Here is a 20547-nt window from a genome sequence, read left to right on the forward strand (position 1 = left end):
ACGCAGAGCCACGTATAAACCAATGTTTAGATCAGTGTGGAGATTGAAATGGGAGTCATAGGGTGAAAAACCCAACTTGCAGGGCAGGGATGGAAGGGTCAGAGAGGAATGTACCGTTCAATAGAACTTCTGCCAATAAAAGCTAACCGTAGTTAAGTAACTTATGATAGAAACTTCTATCAACAAATTCCTCACCTTAGACTAGATACCCAGGCAATACCTCTTCTGAGGAGGAACTGCAAACTGGCTCAAGCCAGAAAGTCTCAGAGGACAGTGTGAAATTCCTGTCTCGACTGACTGACTGTCCAAGTAGTAGTGCTTCATGAATGTGTGGAGTGACATCCACATAGCAGCTTGGCAGATGTCCAGGAAAGGTACTCCACGTGCTAACGCAGTACCAGTGGTGGTGCTCTTGGGTGGAATTGACCTGCTAGCACTCAGGAGGCTGCTTCTTGGCTAGTGCTTAGCAGATTTCAACTCAGAGTACAAACCATGAAGAGATGGTCTGCTTCTGTAAATCCTTACCCCTTTTTGGTTCCAGTGAACCCAACAAAGAGCTGATTGGCCATGCTAGTGTCTTTGGTGCGATTAATATAGAACGAAAGAGCTCTCCTTGGGTCCAGACGATAGAGTCTCTCCTCTTCCTTGAAGGGATGAGGTGGGGCAAAAAAGGCGGATATGAAAAGGGGTGACAACTTTGAACAGGAAAGAGGTACGCATCCGAAGGGACTAGTTTGTCAGAGATACCGCAGGTGTAAGGTGGATGAACTGGAAGCTTGATCCTCGCTGACACTCCTGGATGATGTAATGTCCATCAAGACAAGTTTTTAGAGTCTAGCGCCTCGGAGGACAGCTGTGGAGTGGCTCAAAGGGAGAACACATCAGAAATGTGAGGACCCGACTGAGGTCCCAAAGGGGCAAAACAAAGGGGGTAGGAGGAAACAAGTGCTGTAAACCTTTCAGTAAACGATTCGCAACAGGTGACTTGAACAGATGGTTGATCTGGCAACTTCAGGAAAGCCGAAACGGCTGACAAGAAGCCCTTTAAAGTACCCAGGACAAGGCCTTGCCAGGCCAAAGATAAAACAAACACTACCTCCAACACCAGTGCAGAAAGGGGGTCCACATGATGTGAGGAGCACCAGACCATGAACTTATCCAACAGCAGACATGGTGGAGGGATGCCTGGCTACCAAGATAACATCACAGATCTCAGGAGAGAGTTCAAAGAATCAACTGCCGTCTCTCAATCTTCAAGCATGAAGGTGAAACATGTGCAGGTTCTGGTGCTAAACCCTGCCCTGCCCTGCCGCTGCATAGGAGATCATCCTGAAGGGTCCACCTGATGCTTAAGAGGTTAGGATACCATACTCTCCCATACCCAATCCTGAGCCACTAGGGTGATTCGGTCCCAGTCAGTCCTAATCTTCTTGTTAACTCTGAGCAGGAGTGGTATTGGCAGAAAGGTGTAAAGGAGTCCAGAGTTCCACTCTAAACAGAATGGGTTTCTGAGCATGCGCTGCTTTGGAAATTCCAACTCTTAGAAGTGCAAATATTGCGTGAACTGGGCGGTGCCAAACAGATTGAGCCAAGGCGCCCCCCCATTCTTAGAAGAGACCTCGCACCATCTTCAGGTTTAGTTGCCATTTGTGATCCGCAAAGCATCAAAGGTTGAAAGTCTGCCCTGGCATTTAAGAAGTCTGCCAGGTGTTGTACTGCCAGGAAAATGTCCTGGCATTCCAGCCAAGACCAGAGGCACATAGCCACCTGGCACAGGCTCCACGACCCCAACCTGTTCGGTTTGATGCAACGCCACATGTTGGTGTTGCCGGTGAACACCTGAGCCAGCCTCCCATTGATGGATAGAAGGAGGACTTTCACTTAACATTGAATCGTTCTCAGCTCTTGAAGACTGATACAATGCTGAGATACCACTGAATGTCAGAGTTCTCAGATTTCCTCCTCTCCCAGCTGGCCACTCCAACCCATCAGCAATTTATCAGTCACCATTTTCAGTTCTGGGCAGGGAAGGTAGAGGGGTTTACACCGCTGATCCAAACAGTTTGTCAGCCACCACTGAAGGTCTTTCTCAGTCTCCTTTGAAATCTGGACGAGGTCTGAGAGGTTCCTCTCGTGCTACACCTGCAGGTACCTTCCTCCAAAATCAGGCCCAGAGGAGAATTTATACCCGAGTCAGTGGAAGTATCCAGCTCACTGGTATCACGTAGAGTCTCATACCTGTCCTCAGCTGAATGTGGGTCATTTTCAAAAGGATCAAACCCTTCCTCGTCATCTCCCCTGCAGGAAGGAAAGGGTTATCAACTGTTGGGAAGCAGAGGTGTTGGTGGGCCTGAATGGCGCTGGCAATGACATCAAGCACCATCAGCATGAGCAGGGACTACGCGTGGGCATCCGCACCGCTGTTAAGCAGTGTGGATGGCACTGGGGTCAAGGGAGCCAATGAGAAGACGGCACGCACCTGTGTCAGCGTCTGATCAAATCCAGGGGCAGATCCAAGGGCCCAACTGGTGTTCGAGCGGACCTGCCAGCAGTAACCCAGGCGGGACACCTTGGGGCTCTGTGAGGCCCACAGGTGCTTCAGAGGGTGTTGGTGGCCTAAGATAGCGTGCATGGCATTGTAAAATTATTTTGAGTTGGGTGTGTCTCGCTCTGGGTGACTCTGGGTAGCACAGAGCAAAACCTGAACCCAGATCCGTAGATGGAGTGCAGGATCAGGACCTAAAAGCATGGCAAGTGAATAATCCAATGGCAGTACTGGTATACCACACAGTAGGGGTTCTTTAACCTCAATTATTGTGTCCTTCTGCACACTCCCATATGTTCTGCCCACCACCAAAACCAACCAAACTATAAAACACCCAACGAGAAAGCAGTTTATACTTACGTTGTAATTATCCAAAATGCCATGGGCAAACTTTTTAACTGAATGGTCAAGTAGCAAAGCCATGGTCTGTTTGTATTAAACAAAGATAGGTTTAATAACATGAAAATAAAAAGTTCACAAGCCAATCCATTTGGAATCTGATTTGCGTATTAACTTTGCTACTTGACCATCCAGTTGAGAAGTTAAATTGGTCTTTTTCCTTGGAATTTTGGATGATTATCTTATTATAAACGGCCTTCCCATTGGGTGTTGCCCTAAAAGCATGGTGCTTGGAGGGCAAAGCCAAAGAATGCTTCAACCTCTTTCTTGTGCTTCTTTGTCTTAACTTACTTGGAGGCAGAGGTTTTAGAGCATGAAGACTATCATCTGTGGGAACAGCTCAGAGAGTGGGCTATAAATTCTACTCCGCCAGCATTTTTGGTGGCATTTTGGCCACTCCGTGTTAAGCTTGTCTTGCAGACTTACAGTCAAATTCCACCAACTACACTTTGGCGAGAACAAGTGAGAATTGGTGAACTCTATTGTGATTTTGGATACTAGGAGGGCACTCAAGATTTTCTTACCGCTTGTGGGTGGTCACAATTGTTCACAGTGAGAAAGCAGACACTAGAGTGGAAAGTCTACTCGAGCAGCAGCATCAATCAACTCAAGGAGCAGCTCCCTCTGGCAGGCCGCGTACTGCCGTGCATGCTCATTTTTCAGCGCAGAACTAGCTTCCTGGAGCTAAAAATCACTGAGAGCAGTGCATGTGCAGATTTTCACCTGTTCGCAGAACTATGGAATATCAGAGTTTTCAGGTAAATCCTTGAATTCTGTAGAGTGAAAATCTACAAGTTCCGCCCACCCCAACTGATTATGCCCATGTGGAGCCGATCAAAGCCACCTCCAGTGTGCAGAGGTTCTGCTCAAGATTTTCCTGATCCAGTCTGATGCCTGGGGAATATTTGTACATCAATTTCTTAATTGAAGACAGGAAAAAAGTATTCAGCCAACTGCTCGCTTTTTAAAATTCGAGTGCGGAGTGCAGCTTGGCTGCAGCTACTCACTTTTAACAGCACTTATGAGCATGTTAACGTAATAAGGAATGTTACTTACACTGTAAGCATCTGTTCGTGGCATGTAGTGCTGTAGATTCACATGCTATTCATATTTCTGCTGTCTAGTGTTGGGTCCTGATGTATGCAGTTTCGTTTTTTTTAAAAATAAGTCTTGCGTCAGGAGGGGAGCGATTCATTCTCTGTGCATGGGCATCAACTCCACTGTTAGATTGTTTCCAGAAGGCAGAGTACATTTATGAAATGAGATGTCCATGTGAAATAAGTGAGAAAACTACAATGGCCAGAGGTGTCTGTTGAGGAGGACGGGTGCATGTGAATCTATACTGCATGCCACAAACAGATGCTTACAGGGTAAGTAACATACTCCGTCCAACGCTTGTGTGGCTGTAGGTACACATGCTCTGCATAGCCTTTAAAGCAGTCTCCCTCAGAAGTGGTGGTTGTGGGCGATGTAGTTTCAAAAATTGTACATATAACTGCCTGACCTTTGTTGGCTTGTCAGCCCGCTAAAACATCCACACAATGTTTAGTGAAGTTGTATGGTTTGGACTTTGTAGCTGCCTTACATACGTTGGCTATTGAATGTTTCATTGAAAAGCCATGGATGCTCTTTTTTCCTAGTACAGTGTGCTCAATGAGGAATAGGTAAGGTTCTTTTGGCTTTAGCATAACATGTTTTAATTCATTTTACTATCCATCTGGCTAAGCCCAATTTGGATTGAAAATGTCACTTACCCAGTGTACATCTGTTCGTGGCATCAGTCGCAGTAGATTCGCATGTTCTGCATAGCTCGCCATCTGGTGTTGGGCCGGAGTGTTACAAGTTGTTTTTCTTCGAAGAAGTCTTTCGAGTCACGGGACCGAGTGACTCCTCCTTTTGTCTCCATTGCGCATGGGCGTCGACTCCATCTTCGATTGTTTTTCCCCGCAGAGGGTGAGGTAGGAGTTGAATTGTAGTAATAGTGCCCATGCAATGGAGTGACTAAGTATGTACCTATTTAAGGTTGAGATGATACATATACAAATATTTGAAGGTAACTTCCAAACTGCTACAGGCTCCCGGGGAGGCGGGTGGGCACATGCGAATCTACTGCGACTGATGCCACGAACAGATGTACACTGGGTAAGTGACATTTTCAGTTTGATGGCATCTGTCGCTGTAGATACGCATGTTCTGCATAGACTAGTAAGCAGTTATCTCCCCAAAAGCGGTGGATCAGCCTGTAGGAGAGGAAGTAGTTTGAAATAATGTTCTTAATACGGCTTGACCTACTGTGGCTTGTTGTGCGGATAACACGTCGACACAGTAGTGCTTGGTGAATGTGTGAGGCGTAGACCATGTGGCTGCCTTACATATTTCTTGCATTGGGATGTTTCCTAGAAAGGCCATGGTAGCACCTTTTTTTCTGGTTGAGTGTGCCCTTGGTGTAATGGGCAGCTGTCGTTTAGCTTTAAGGTAGCAGATTTGGATGCATTTAACTATCCATCTGGCTATACCTTGTTTTGATATTGGGTTTCCTGCATGAGGTTTTTGAAATGCAATAAATAGTTGTTTAGTCTTTCTGATGTTCTTTGTTCTGTCAATGTAATACATCAATGCTCTTTTGACATCTAACGTATGTAGTGCCCTTTCAGCTACGGTATCTGGCTGTGGAAAGAACACTGGAAGTTCCACTGTTTGATTTAGATGGAACGGTGAAATAACCTTTGGCAAAAATTTAGGATTGGTCCTTAGGACGACCTTATTCTTGTGTAGTTGTATAAAAGGTTCTTGTATTGTAAACGCCTGAATCTCGCTTACTCTTCTTAGGGAAGTAATGGCGATGAGAAATGCCACCTTCCAGGTTAGGAACTGTATTTCGCAGGAGTGCATGGGTTCAAAAGGTGGACCCATAAGTCTAGTTAGGACAACATTTAGGTTCCATGAAGGAACAGGTGGTGTTCTTGGTGGTATAATTCTCCTAAGCCCCTCCATGAATGCTTTAATGACTGGTATCTTATATAGGGAAGTTGAATAGGTAGTCTGCAGGTATGCAGATATTGCTGCAAGGTGTATTTTAATGGAAGAGAAAGCCAGGTTAGATTTCTGTAAGTGAAGCAAGTAACCCACTACATGTTCTGGAGTTGTGTGTAATGGTTGTATTTGATTAATATGGCAGTAGCAAACAAACCTCTTCCATTTACTTGCATAGCAGTGCCTGGTGGATGGCCTTCTGGCTTGCTTTATGACTTCCATACATTCTTGGGTAAGTTGTAAGTGCCCGAATTCTAGGATTTCAGGAGCCAGATTGCTAGATTCAGCGATGCTGGATCTGGGTGTCTGATCTTTTGGTTGTGTTGTGTCAACAGATCTGGCCTGTTGGGCAATTTGATGCAGGGTACTACTGATAGGTCTAGCAGCGTTGTGTACCAGGGTTGCCTTGCCCAAGTTGGTGCTATTAATATGAGTTTGAGTTTGTTTTGACTGAGTTTGTTTACCAGGTAAGGAAGGAGAGGGAGAGGAGGAAAAGCGTAAGCAAATATCTCTGACCAGTTCATCCATAGGGCATTGCCTTGGGACTGTTTGTGTGGGTATCTGGATGCGAAGTTTTGGCATTTTGCGTTCTCCTTCGTCGCAAACAAGTCTATCTGAGGTGTTCCCCAGAGTTTGAAATAAGTGTTCAGAATTTGGGGGTGAATTTCCCATTCGTGGACCTGTTGGTGATCTCGAGAGAGATTGTCTGCGAGTTGATTTTGGATCCCTGGTATAAATTGTGCTATTAGGCGAATTTGGTTGTGAATTGCCCAACGCCAAATTTTTTGTGCTAGCAGGCTTAACTGCGTGGAGTGCGTCCCTCCTTGCTTGTTTAGATAATACATTGTTGTCATGTTGTCTGTTTTGACGAGAATGTATTTGTGAACTATTATTGGTTGGAAAGCTTTTAGTGCTTGAAAAACTGCTAGAAGTTCTAGGTGATTTATATGCAGTTTTGTTTGATGTACGTTCCATTGTCCTTGTATGCTGTGTTGATCGAGGTGTGCTCCCCACCCTGTCATGGAAGCATCTGTTATTACGTATTGTGGCACTGGGTCTTGGAAAGGCCGCCCTTTGTTTAAATTTATGTTGTTCCACCACAGAAGCGAGAGGTAAGTTTAGCGGTCTATTAACACCAGATCTAGAAGATGACCCTGTGCTTGAGACCACTGTGATGCTAGGCACTGTTGTAAGGGCATCATGTGCAGTCTTGCGTTTGGGACAATGGCTATGCATGAAGACATCATGCCTAGGAGTTGTAATACCATCTTTGCTTGTATCCTTTGTGTTGGATACATGCGTTGTATGATGGTGTTGAAATTTTGAATTCTTTGGGGACTTGGAGTGGCTACTCCCTTTGATGTGTCTATTATGGCTCCTAGGTATTGTTGTACCTTGCGCGGCAGAATGTTGGATTTTGTGAAGTTGACGGTGAACCCTAGTTTGAAGAGGGTTTGTATGATCTGATTTGTGTGATTTGAGCACTCTATTAACGAATGGGCCTTGATTAGCCAGTCGTCTAGATATGGGAACACATGTATTTGCTGCCTTCTTATGTGTGCAGCGACTACCGCTAGACATTTGGTAAAGACTCTTGGTGCGGTTGTTAATCCGAAAGGCAATACCTTGAATTGGTAATGTATTCCTTTGAATACAAACCTTAGGTATTTCCTGTGCGATGGGTGTATTGGTATATGGAAATAAGCATCCTTGAGGTCTAAAGTTGCCATATAGTCGTGTAGTTTTAGCAATGGTAATACCTCTTGTAGTGTGACCATGTGAAAGTGGTCTGATTTGATGAAAGTGTTCACTACTCTGAGGTCTAGGATTGGTCTCAGCGTTTTGTCCTTCTTTGGTATCAGAAAGTACAGTGAGTAAACTCCTGTGTTTATTTGTGTGTTTGGCACTAATTCGATTGCATTCTTTTGCAATAGTGCCTGCACTTCTATCTCCAGGAGATTGGAATGATGTTGTGTCAAATTTTGTGCTTTTGGTGGTATGTTTGGAGGGAATTGTAGAAATTCTATGCAATAACCATGTTGGATAATTGCTAGAACCCAAGTGTCTGTAGTGATTTCCTCCCATGCTTTGTAATAATGACTTATTCTTCCCCCCACTGGTGTTGTGTGGCGGGGGTGAGTGACATGTGAGTCACTGTTTAGTAGTAGTGGTTTTGGGGCTCTGAAATCTTCCTCTATTTCTAGGGAATTGCCCTCCATCTATATTGTTCCCGAAAATTTCCTCTATACTGTCCCCGGTAACTGGACGGTGTTGCTTGTGAGGTGCTGGCTTGTGTGCTCTGACCCCGAAACCCTCCTCTAAAGGGTGTTTTACGGAATGTGCTGTAATTCCCTCTGCTCTGCGGGGAGTAGAGTGCGCCCATGGCTTTGGCAGTGTCCGTGTCTTTTTTAAGTTTCTCAATGGCTGTGTCCACTTCTGGCCCGAACAGTTCTTTTTCGTTAAAAGGCATATTGAGAACTGCTTGCTGAATCTCTGGCTTAAATCCAGACGTTCTGAGCCATGCATGCCTTCTAATAGTTACAGATGTATTAATTGTCCGTGCAGCTGTATCTGCAGCGTCCATGGAGGAGCGGATCTGGTTGTTGGAAATGGTCTGTCCCTCCTCAACCACTTGTTTTGCCCTATTTTGTAGGTCCTTGGGCAGATGTTCAATGAGATGTTGCATCTCATCCCAATGGGCTCTGTCATAGCGCGCAAGTAGTGCCTGGGAGTTCGCGATGCGCCACTGGTTTGCAGCTTGTGCTGCAACTCTTACCAGCTGCATCGAACTTGCGGCTTTCTTTATCTGGGGGTGGTGCATCTCCAGATGTGTGGGAGTTGGCCCTTTTCCTAGCTGCACCTACAACGACAGAGTCTGGTGGCAGCTGTGTAGTGATGAAAGCCGGGTCTGTAGGAGGCGCCTTATACTTCTTTTCCACCCTTGGTGTGATTGCCCTACTTTTGACCGGCTCCTTAAAGATGTCTTTTGCGTGCCGGAGCATACCAGGGAGCATAGGCAGGCTTTGGTATGAGCTGTGGGTGGAGGAGAGTGTATTGAATAAAAAATCATCCTCGACCTGTTCAGAGTGGAGGCTTACATTATGAAATTGTGCTGCTCTAGCCACCACTTGAGAATACGCGGTGCTGTCCTCTGGTGGAGATGGCTTTGTAGGGTATGCCTCCGGACTGTTATCTGACACTGGGGCGTCGTATAGTTCCCATGCGTCTTGATCTTGGTCACCCTGGCTCATGGTGGTGTGAGCTGGGGAGTGTGATGGAGTTTGTGCTGGTGAGACGTTAATCACGGGCGGAGGAGAGGGTGGTGGGGTAACTTTTTTCACCACTTTTGGTTGTGGTGTCTGTTCAGTTTGGAACTCCAACCTTCTCTTTCTTCTAATAGGGGGAAGGGTGCTTATTTTTCCTGTCCCCTGCTGTATGAAAATACGCTTTTGCGTATGGTCCACATCAGTTGATTGTAGCTCTTCCTCAAACCTATGCTTTTGCATTTGGGAGGTTAGCGAGTGCTCTTCTGTATAAGAGCCTGAAGCTGGGTCGGTTGCAGTTTGTTTCGGGACCGAAACCCTGTCTGCGTCTCTTTTCGGCTCCGAGGTGACTTTTTTCTTTTTCGGGGCCGAAACCTCTCGGCGCCGATCTTCTTCGGGGCCGCTGTCTCGGCGTCGAGCCGTGTCTACACCGGCATCTCGGTGTCGATGCTTGTCTCCAGCACTTTCTCGGTCCCGAGAAGGCTTCGTGCCGGTGTCTCGACCGGAGTCGGACGATCTCGGCACTGTTTGGGCCTTTTTCGGTGCCGACGGTCGGTCACCGAATTTATGGGTGGAGCCATGGCCTGGTGGCAGTGGCGTCCCCTGGGCCTTGTAAATCTTCTTCTGAGTGGTTTTCGACGTCTTACTCACGGTTTGTGTATCGTCGAATCCTTCGGAGTCCGAGTCTTGGATCGAGAAGGTACCTTCCTCCTCTTGTTCCTCGAACTCTCGGTGGGCTGTCGGTGCGGACGCCATCTGAAGTCTTCTGGCTCGACGGTCTCGGAGTGTTTTTCGGGACCGGAACGCACGACAGGCCTCGCAGGTGTCTTCACTGTGCTCAGGTGACAGGCACAGGTTACAGACCAAGTGTTGGTCTGTATAGGGGTATTTATTGTGGCATTTGGGGCAGAAACGGAACGGGGTCCGTTCCATCGGCGTTCTTCAGCACGCGGTCGGGCCGACCAGGCCCCGACGGGGGATCGAAAAACTACCCCGAAGGGCACCGGAGCTCTTCGATCCTTCAACGCGGTGTTGAATCTAACTACGCCGATCCCGAACGCAAAAATACCGACGAAAATCTTCCGAAATTAGCTATCTTTCCGTTCCGAAACTCGGAGCGACAGGAACACGTCCGAACCCGATGGCGGAAAAAAAACAATCGAAGATGGAGTCGACGCCCATGCGCAATGGAGACAAAAGGAGGAGTCACTCGGTCCCGTGTCTCGAAAGACTTCTTCGAAGAAAAACAACTTGTAACACTCCGGCCCAACACCAGATGGCGAGCTATGCAGAACATGCGTATCTACAGCGACAGATGCCATCGAACATAGGGTTCCTTTTATGAGGAGGTTAAAAAGCAACAGAAAGTTGTTTATAGTTTCTGAAACTTTTAGTTCCATTAATACACAACCTAAGGGTCCTAACAACTAATGCTTGTAGGGCTCTCTCCGCAACAGAATCTGGTGTGGGAAGAAGTGTAAATCATTGGATTGGTTAAGATGAAAATGAGAAATCACTTTAGGGAGAAATGTAGTGTTGGTGTGACTAACCACCCTATCCCTGTGCAGCTGGAAAAAAGGTTCTTCCAAGTTTAAAGCCTGCAGATCACTAACATATCTAAGTGAAGTGATAGCAAGTTAAAAAAGTAACTTTCCAATAAAGGAACTGAAGGGGGCATGTGTGTAGGGGTTCAAATGGAGGGCCCATAAGTCGTGTGAGATCCCATTCTGTAGATAGGCAGCCACTGCAGTGAGGTGCAATTTCATGTGTGTGAACGCTAACCTACCCTTTTGTGAATGAAGCAAGTAGCGGACAATGTCTTGTACCTTAGCTTTGAAACGGTCAACATGTTTTGAAAGACAAAAGCAGAACAATTTTCTCCATTTTGCTGTATAGCAAACTCTAGTGGTAGGTTTCCAAGCTTCTTTAAGAACGTCCAAATTAACGTGGCAAATTAAGGTAAACAAACCCTATGAACTCAGGAGCCAAATTGCTACGTTGAGTCTCTTGGGATCTGGGTGCCTGATTTCTCCATGGCTCTGCGTGAGAAGGTCTGGCCTGTTGGGGAGCTTCTCGTGTGACACTATCGAGATGTCTAGTAGTGTTGAGAACCTAGGTTAACAGCTACAAGGATCATTGTGAGAGATGTCTGTCAGATTCAGAACCAGAAATGGGAGAGAAGGAAAAGCGTAGGAAAATACCCTGACCAACTCACCCATAGTGCGCTGCCCTTGGATTGTGGGTGTAGAAAACTGGAGGTGAAGTCTGGGCATTTTGCGTTTTTTTTGTGATTGCAAAGGAGTCTATTTGAGGGAACCTCCACCCCTAGAAGTATGGGAGGGGGACTTGTTCCCATTCCTGGACATGGTGCAGGTCTGCAAAGTTGTTGTCCTTACCTGGGAGATAAACTGCTACCAGATGAATGTTGTGATGCAAAGCCCATCCCCAGATGGTCTGTGATAGTTGTTGCGAGAATTAAGTGGGGAACAGTGTCGAGAAAAGGCCGCCCCTTTAACATTTTGTATTCCACCATTGCAGGAAGTGATAAGTGTGGCGGTCTAGCGACACTAGAGATCCCTGTAACATAGGCATACAGTCTGGCATGGGGTACTATAGCAACACAGGAGACCATCATCCCTAGGAGGCTTATTACTGACCTTGTCACAGTTATCTGCTGATATTATTGACATTGAGGTAAAGTTTGAACTCTTGCAGGGTATGCTAGCCCTATTTCTCTGTTTAGAACAGCTCCTAGGTATGGATGTAGAGGTTGTTTGTGGGACTCTGGAACATTGATTGTGATTCCCAAGCTCTACAGCAGGTCTATTGTAATTTGAGTGTATTGTTGACACTGTTGGAGTGTGTTGGCTTTGATAAGCCAGTCGTCTAGTCAGGGTAACATGCATCTTGACTGCATGGATGGGCTACCACTACCGCCACACTTGGTAAATGGAAGGACTTTGAACAGATAGTGTTTCCCACCTACCACAAACCTGAGACATTTGCGATGAGCTGTGTATTGGCATGCGAAAATATGAGTCTTTTAGGTCTAGTGTAGTCTTAAAGTTGCCCTGTTGAAGGAGTAGAATCACATCTTGCAAAGTGACCATGTGAAAGTGTTCCCTCAGGATGTATTCATTTAGTGGCCATAGATGTATGATTGGCTGCAGAAAACTGTCCTTTTTGGGTATAAGCAAGTATAGGGAGAGTACACTTCTCGACCTTGGTGCTGAAGAGGGACGGATTCTATAGCTCCTTTGCGGAAGAGAGCTTGGACTTCCTGTTTGAGTAATGTTTGATGCTCTAATGAGAGCCCATGAGAGTGAGGTGGAATTCTGGGAGGTGTGGTAATGAGTTTCCAGACAATAACCAAGTTGGATAATGCCCAACATCCACTGGTCTTATTATTCGCCTTGTGGGAAGAACATTTTGTAAGTGACCGACAAGTGTTTTATGATCAGAAGGAAGTCAATGCTTAGTGGTGGTAGTACCACCACGTGGGGCAGCACATTTGCCTCGATCCTTGGTATTGGTGCCCCTGTAGAAGCATCCATAGTAGGCTTTGAAGGGGAAATATTGACTGACTAAACTAGTAGGAGGCGGAGGCATCTGAAGTGGTGGTCTTGGAACCACCACGATAAGTACAACAGGGAAAGAAGCCCCTAGGTGTAGGTGTTTGAAGGGCCCCATGGACTTAGCGGTTTGTGTATTTTTACATTTTTTAAAGGGCTTCATCATCTTGGGGTTCCAAAAATATGTTCCTTGTCAAAGGGCACATTTAGGATTTTTTGTTAAACGTCAGTCTTGAACCCTGAAATAAACAGCCAAGCATGTCGCCCGAGCAGGATGCTGGTATTGATGATTCTTGCTGCACTGTCGGCTCAGTCAAGAGCACAACATATGGCGGTACTAGATATCAGTTTGCCAGCAGCGACAAGTTCCTGTCCCCTTTTTCTGTGCTCATCTGAGTGATGCTGGAGGAGCTCCTCTATTTTATCCCTGTGCGCAGTCGTGCCATGCAAGCAAACCCATTGAATTGGCAATACGCCATTGGTTTGCAGACTGGGCAGCAACCCTTTTCCCTGCCACGTCAATGTGCTTACTTCCATTGTCCACGGAGGGACATCACTGCTTGTAAGTTGGCTTTTTGTACGTGCACTAGTGACAACTGTCCGATCAAATAAATAAATATATATATAAAATGTGAAGGAGAGGCATTATATTTTGTCAACCCTGGGCATTAATCTAACTTTAACTGGGTCTTTGAAGATGTCAACTGTGTGGCGTAACATCCCTTTGAGCACTGGTAAGTATTGGGGGCCCCTCTGTGTTAAGACAGTGCTTCCAAAAGGAACTCCTCTACTAGAGGTTCCTTATGGAGCTGGATGTCATGGGAGGTAGCAACCCTAGGTATTAGTTCCTGATATGTAGTGGAATCATCAGGAGGTGATGGACGTGTGGGGTATAAATCTGGTCCGTGTCCCCTGGAGGATCGACATCATAGGTGTTGCAGGGGTCATTATATGGTGGTGTCCCAAAAGTGTCATGTGGACCTGTAAGGTCACCTGGGGATCCATGAGGGAAGGTGTCTGAGGGATCTGCAACAGACTGTGGTGAGGATGGAGTCAGGTGGTAGTGAAGGTAGCAGCAGACTTGGTAAGCTAGGAAGAGGCAAAGGACAGGTGGCTTTGTCAGTTTTCTTCCTCTTTGCTGTAGCAAGGGAATCAAGAGCCTCTTGAAAAGACAACTGTCTTATTGAAGGTGGTGGTATGGTAGGTAAAAACGTTGCTAGCATACAGCCAGTCTTTGGTTGAATTTGTGTTTGCTGCTGCAGAGTGACTAGTTTCTTGTGTAATTTATGGACAATAGGCTCCACTGGTGTTTCAATGTTTTATTTTTTTCTCCGGAGCCAAGCTTGAAGCTTTCAAATCAGAGCTGAAATTGTATTTTGGTGCTAAAGTTCCACTCGGCATCCAGCATGTGGATGTTGTCGGCCAGCTCAGCACTGATGGGTGAGTAGGAGCAGATGTTGTCTTTGGCAACCAAAGAGATTTGGCTTATGTTTTGGAGTCGAGCCGGAGTCCAAACTTGTGTGAGTTCCAAACAGGGGCTACAGACAGTGGCGGTCCGAAGGCCTTTTGTACTGGAGGAATGTGTTTTTTCGAACGTTCAACCAGAGGCTGAGGTGCAGGGAGTTCAGTACTCCCTGCAAGTCTCCAGTGAGACGTCAGTGATTTCAAATTCAAACTCTGGGTTGGATTCGGAACTGGCCCAGACAGAGAATGCTGCCTCTTCTGCTACTGAAGCCGGAGGATGTTGTTCCTCACCAACATATGGATGGCTGAAGAGGTTGGGAATGTCCTCCCTTGGTTTTCCGCTGCATCTCGAGACAGCTCACCTGACAGTCAGTCTTCTTCGAGCAGAAGCAGAAGGACGGACATGCCTCGCAGACCGCCTCCCTTTGGTCTGGTGACAAACATATTAAAGAGCTGATGAGTCAGTCCATGGATATTTGCTGGGACAACACGGGAAGAAACAGAAAGGCATCCATGCCATTGCCAGGAGGGCATTCTATGAAGATCCTGCTGGAGACTGAGTGTGAAGGCCCTGGGGGGGCTATGATGGAGGTGCGTTGACTCAACAAGCAGGCATACCTTGATACTCAGATGATAAAAACATGATCGAAAACGATACAGAAGAGTGTAGATTAGGAACTGAAGACAGACCAGACAATGGTCTCAACCCAGAGTGCAAGCAAACACATCCAAACACGATGGCAGAGAGTAAACAAACAATGGAGTCTAAGACCACGCATAGTATCACGGAGAAGGAGTCACTCTACTTGAAAGTAGAGTAAGGCTTGAAAGACTTGTTTAAAGAAAAACATCCTGCATACATCCGGGCTTAACACTAGATGGCAGTAGTATGCTATTAGACACTGTACTTTAAGTTTAGACAATGTTAAGTATGGCATTCAAAATGTAAAAAGGGACCTCTTTTTAATTCCGACATCCATGTATGTACTGTACTGTACATTACTCAGAGCATGGTGCATATTTGAGCTAAGTGTGTCCAGCAAAAGCTTTCTCTGAAGGCTCAAATTTAGAGTTTTGCTTTTCACTCAAACTGCTCAATTAAAGATGAATCCATTCTACACAAAAACTATGTAGCTACAGATGGAGCCAATAGTGAGAAAAGCCTGAAAAAAGCAGGCTTACATGGAGGAAGAAAATGTAGTGGCCTCATAACCCTTGCTCAAATATCACAAGAATTAAAATGCTTGCATGGTAGCATAGATAATTACTATTCACATTCTACTTTTTATGTTGAGAAGGACAAATTAGCAACTTGAAGAATAAGATAATGACAGTTATGCTCAACAAGGATGGCTGCAATTGTATGTGCTTGTACAAGAATTTTGTACTTAAGGAGAGATGAACAAGATTTTGGCCAGAAAATAAGCACACAACTTCCATAATATCCTTGTCTAAGTTAATAAACAACTAGGCTGTGTAACTTCTAAAACGATATTGAAGATGAATCAAAGTCAAATAGATGTCAGTGGCACAGGAGGAATCAAGGATGATGAAGAGTGCAGTGGTTAAAATATTTTAATAAATGTTAACCACCACTTGCTCGGAAACTCATGTTTGGCAGAAAAAAAATTACGAACCCTGAGTGAAATTGCAAGGAAGATCAGATCTAAGAATAATGGATAGCGGCGTGGTCCAAATATGGCGATCCCAAATAGTCAGACGTAAATTGTTAGGGAGATACTATTTCCCATTTATGAGAACTAAAGACATGTTCTAGGTAAACAGAAAGAAGTCACGCTGCTTCAAACTTGTTCTTAGAGGAAATATAGGAGAGGTGGAGAAGCCACCTCTGAGGACATGCTCATGTGAATTTGTACTTTTCTTTCTTTTGTTTCATCCGCCACGTAATCCTCCTCTGGCAGCTAGAATTATTTTTTGCCAAAAGATAAGAACCTGCGGGCTCGGATGACACTTTCAGGTGAACGAGGAGGCAGGGTCCTTGATGATAGTGTGACTACAGGCACGCCTTGCATCCATGCTGCCATGGGGCACTATTAAGTGTTCCCATAAACGCAGTGGAACAGACACCAAGTAGTTTTATAATTTTCATCGTGCCATGTCATGGAATAGCACTGTGCACTTATTTAAGGGGTGGTCTCAGGGAGTCTAAGATATGTTGCTGACTATGCCACAGGGAAAGGGTGGCGGAAACATGTAGACCACAAAGACGTTAAGGTCAATAAACCGTACATTAACTACAATATAACCCCTCCATCTCCTATGGTACTTGATGCATTGGTAGAAGACCATCTAGTGCTCCTGTGTAGTTCACTGGTAGCAGCATGCCCCGTTATCCTGCAGAACAGGAAGAAACACACTGATGAAGCATGCTGCCAAGAGACATCCCTGATGGGTGAGGGGTTTACTTATAAAAAAGCATGAATTGCTTTCTTGGTAAAGAATTGCTGTCAGTCCAGCTGAGAGGGTAAGGCTCTTGAATTAGATAAGAGTATAAACTAAGAACCTACACAAAGATTGCTAAGGACCCAAAGGCTATATGGACACAAGTAAAAAGGCCTTGCTCCTTATCTATCTGGCACAGACAGCAGGTTCAGGCAAACAGAAGTGAGTGATTTGGTTAAATACCCATGAACCTCTTTAAGAAATACTTGGATGCTGTACTAACAAGTCCTCCAATACCACAGGGCCACAAGTCTTGCAACTTTGCGAATTCCCTCCAAGAGGGAGCCTCACGTACATGTTTCCAGCTTCTTTACTTGGGCAGTAGGAGACAGAAAAGGCCATCTTCTTACTAGCTGTTACTTACGGACTACAACAGAACAGAATTTCTTAAAAGGTAACAGCATCTGTGTTCTGCTGCCAGGTCTAGGATTTACTTAAGTACCAGTCCTTTTCTGTAGATTATTCGGTGTATTCAATGAATTTCAGTTCAAAAGCCAGCAATGCCTATTCCCTAGACAAAGCATAGGGCCTGTGTGGGTCACTTCTTGAAATCTATCCTATCCAGACTATGCAGAATGAATAATAGAGGGAGGCACTTTCTTTGAAGACAAAACTAAATCCAAAACAAGAAAGCGTTTTTAAAGAACAAATGACCAAACAAAACACACAGAGGAAAGTGCACAAGAAGACCATTCCTACATTTAGGTCAATGGGTAAAATAGAGATGATCTGGCTGATGTAGTTCAGGACTAATGGTCGAGGGTAAAGCTTGCACAAAAATGCTTGGGGAGAGGCCCAAGGAATGGTAACGCATGCAAGGCTTTTTTATGTTTCTTTAAAAAAAAGTTATTTTCAGTCCTGTATGCGGAACATACAAGTTGTAATCGGTTTAAATTTAAAGAGAGCAGAAGATACTGATTTTTATAAAGGATTATGATTACCTTTTCATCAAGATTTGTAATGCTGATATGTGCTGAATGAGTGGAATTTCCTTTAGGAACTCATGAAAATTATGTAAGAGGGAATAGCACAAAAACAACTGACGCTCACAAACACTCTACCAACAAGATGAATGATGCTCACCGCTGCCTTCTGGCCTCTTTGGGGCACCAGAACGATGCCAGTTTTGCGCAAGCTCTGACGCCACATTGAGGGACCTAGTGGTCCAGGGCCAGGGAAGAACAGAGTCTTGGAGGTGTCGTGGGACTGGGGTGAAAGGGTAAGGCAGACACACACAGACAAATGGAAAAAGAATGCATGGAAGGTACCAAAATGGATAAATTGAACAATTGTATGAAAAAAATGTTGAAATAAATGAAAACATGTTGATGAAACAACCGTAAAAGAGGGAATATGTACCAAAGAGGGCATAGAAAAGGAAGCAGAAAAAAAAACATTTCAAGTAACAGAGTACAATGAAAAAGAGGGAGAGAAACAGAGAAAGTACACAAAACATAAGTTACAATGACCAAGTATAAGGCCAAGAGAGAAAAGGCAACAGGAACCAGTCACAGGAAAGAAGAAAGTTTATAAGAAAAATAAAAACACAGAACAGAGTAATGGCAGGTTAAGGAAAGTTGACAGGAATATGATGAAGAGAAACCAGCAGAAGAAGTTGTTAAAGGTAACAGATTCAACCATGAACAAAAAGGTATTCAATAACATGCAGGAAGAAAATAAGGTGTACCAAAGAGGGAAGGAGGAAAGATGTTAGAAAATGTGAAGTATAGAACAAAAGCAGATACAAATAGGGTGTTTTAGATTTAACAGGGAAAGATTGGGGCGGGGGGGGGGGGGGGGGAGTGGTGGTTAAGAAATGTGAATAGATGCAATGATGAAAAAGTATAGAAAAACAAGAATGACAAGAAATAATTCACAACAGACATATTAGACCATGAGTTGGGGAAACAACAGGGAAAAGAGACAGAAGAAAAGAGAAGGTAGAGATATGACAGTACTGTCCAGTGCAAAGACTTACAACACAAAATATGAACAGTCCAAGAAGTAGAGAGAGAACCTGGAGATACAATTACGTGCAGGCCTATAGCAGATGTTGAGAAATGAAAAGCATCAGAAATCGTACTGATCCGGATGTATAGTAGCTAAAGCAAACAGGCAAGGGACATCAGAAAATGGAGATAAGTGAGGCCAACAAGTACACAAGCATAACAGTGGAGGAGGGGGGTTCATAAAACATGCAGGAGTGTGTGAGAGACAGAATGGATGGATAGCAGAAGCTCACGTGGCAGAGCGTTAAGGTGATTCAAGACAAAGAAAATAAGTTTTACAGTAAAAACACATGGCGTTCGATTTATGGAAGCTACAATGAGGGGGGAAAAAGCTACTCTACAATTACTTGGCAGCTCAAGGGTTTGGGCATATCACACAGTTACAGTTCTTCAAGTGGGATGTGTATCTACTGCAGAGTGAGGGAAAGACAAGAGTTGAACATGTGTTCAAATTTTTAACAGTAAAGTATAGAGAAGAATTCCAAGAATTAGAGTCAGTCATCTGCTTTATGTAACGTGGTCACCAAGCATATGCAAGTAAATTAAACTCTTGTCAAGAGTATTGATGGGGTGCATATGTGCATTCAATACTCTAAAAAGGGGGCATTCCATCAAGGACATATCTTAAAACTACAGCCTGAGCCCACTGAAAAAGTAGTCAATGGGTCTGCTAGAAAACTGCTATTGCAAATGAATGCTAAGAAACTTTTACTCAAGTATCATTTATGTCAATACAGGGGATATTCAAAAGCTTACACATAAATCAGAAAGGCCTTGTTTGTGACTGGCTGATAACCTGAGTAGGTCTTCATCTACGACATGATCACAATTGAGGGGGAGGGCGGGCTTTAGATGTGTTACAGTCCTGTCTCACGACATCTCACAAAATCCTCTGGATAACCCAAGTCAAATTCAGTGCAAGGGTTCATAGAGGATATATGCTGCTTACACCCAATATGTTTTTCAACAAAAATACTGAAAGGTGCAAATGAAAGGGAGCTATTGTGATGAGATGCAGCAGTATCATGCTCAGCATGTTCCATGCCAAAGCTGAAGAACAACATATCCAATTCTACAAACAAAAATCAAGAGGACGATTTTTATAGAGGGAAGGGGCATTAGGGAAAAATAAAACAGTTTACACGAAGACATGCACAGCTTTAAACATATGAACATAAATTGACAGATTGGGGAACTGGCAGCAATCTTACCTTCAGACTGGAAGGTATGGGAGTGACTTCTCCTGTTGGAGGTCCAATGACCACACCATTTAAAGCATTGTTGTCATTTGTTTCTACTTTCTTCTTTATTTTCTCTGTAGAAGGAGAAGGTAGGAGTTAGTCTTGCAGGAAACCACAGGCAGTGCAGTCTGCACACAAAGCACAATAAAGCATCAGCTAATAAAAAATGTCTTAAATAACCCTAATCATGGCAAAATCTGAAAATCCTCACCAAACTACACACATATGTAGTGTCAAAGCAACTTACTATGCAATAGTAAACTCCTAACAATTTATGACCAATTATATAATCTGATGTAAACAAAGCCTTAAACCCTCTTTTCAGAGAGACCCATTTCTGATTCTTCTGTATAACTAGAGCCTAGCCACTTGCAAGACACGATCTTGATCATTCTTGGAGAAACTAGTGACAGCTCTCAAAATCGAGTTTGGAAAGCTCCCTTCCCTTAGAAGGCCAGAAGCTGATTCCCTTTTTTTTTCCTATACTGAATGGGGATCCAGAGTTGAGAGGTGCTTCAGAGGCATAAGAGAAGAACATGCTCGCATAAGGTAGTATCT

The 20547-nt window shown here is 44.6% G+C and overlaps 1 protein-coding gene across 1 annotated transcript in view; it reads right to left on the reverse strand.

Annotated features, from left to right (window-relative positions):
• Positions 1–20547, reverse strand: part of PPP1R12C (protein phosphatase 1 regulatory subunit 12C) — a 615622-nt gene that overhangs the window by 365325 nt on the left and 229750 nt on the right. Inside the window, exon 9 of the mRNA XM_069201799.1 lies at positions 19960–20063. Coding sequence (XP_069057900.1) covers positions 19960–20063 — 104 coding nt within the window. The remainder of the gene's footprint in view (positions 1–19959; positions 20064–20547) is intronic.

The sequence above is a fragment of the Pleurodeles waltl genome, chromosome 7, assembly GCF_031143425.1.
Source record: "Pleurodeles waltl isolate 20211129_DDA chromosome 7, aPleWal1.hap1.20221129, whole genome shotgun sequence".
In the NCBI taxonomy this organism is placed as follows: Eukaryota; Metazoa; Chordata; class Amphibia; order Caudata; family Salamandridae; genus Pleurodeles; species Pleurodeles waltl.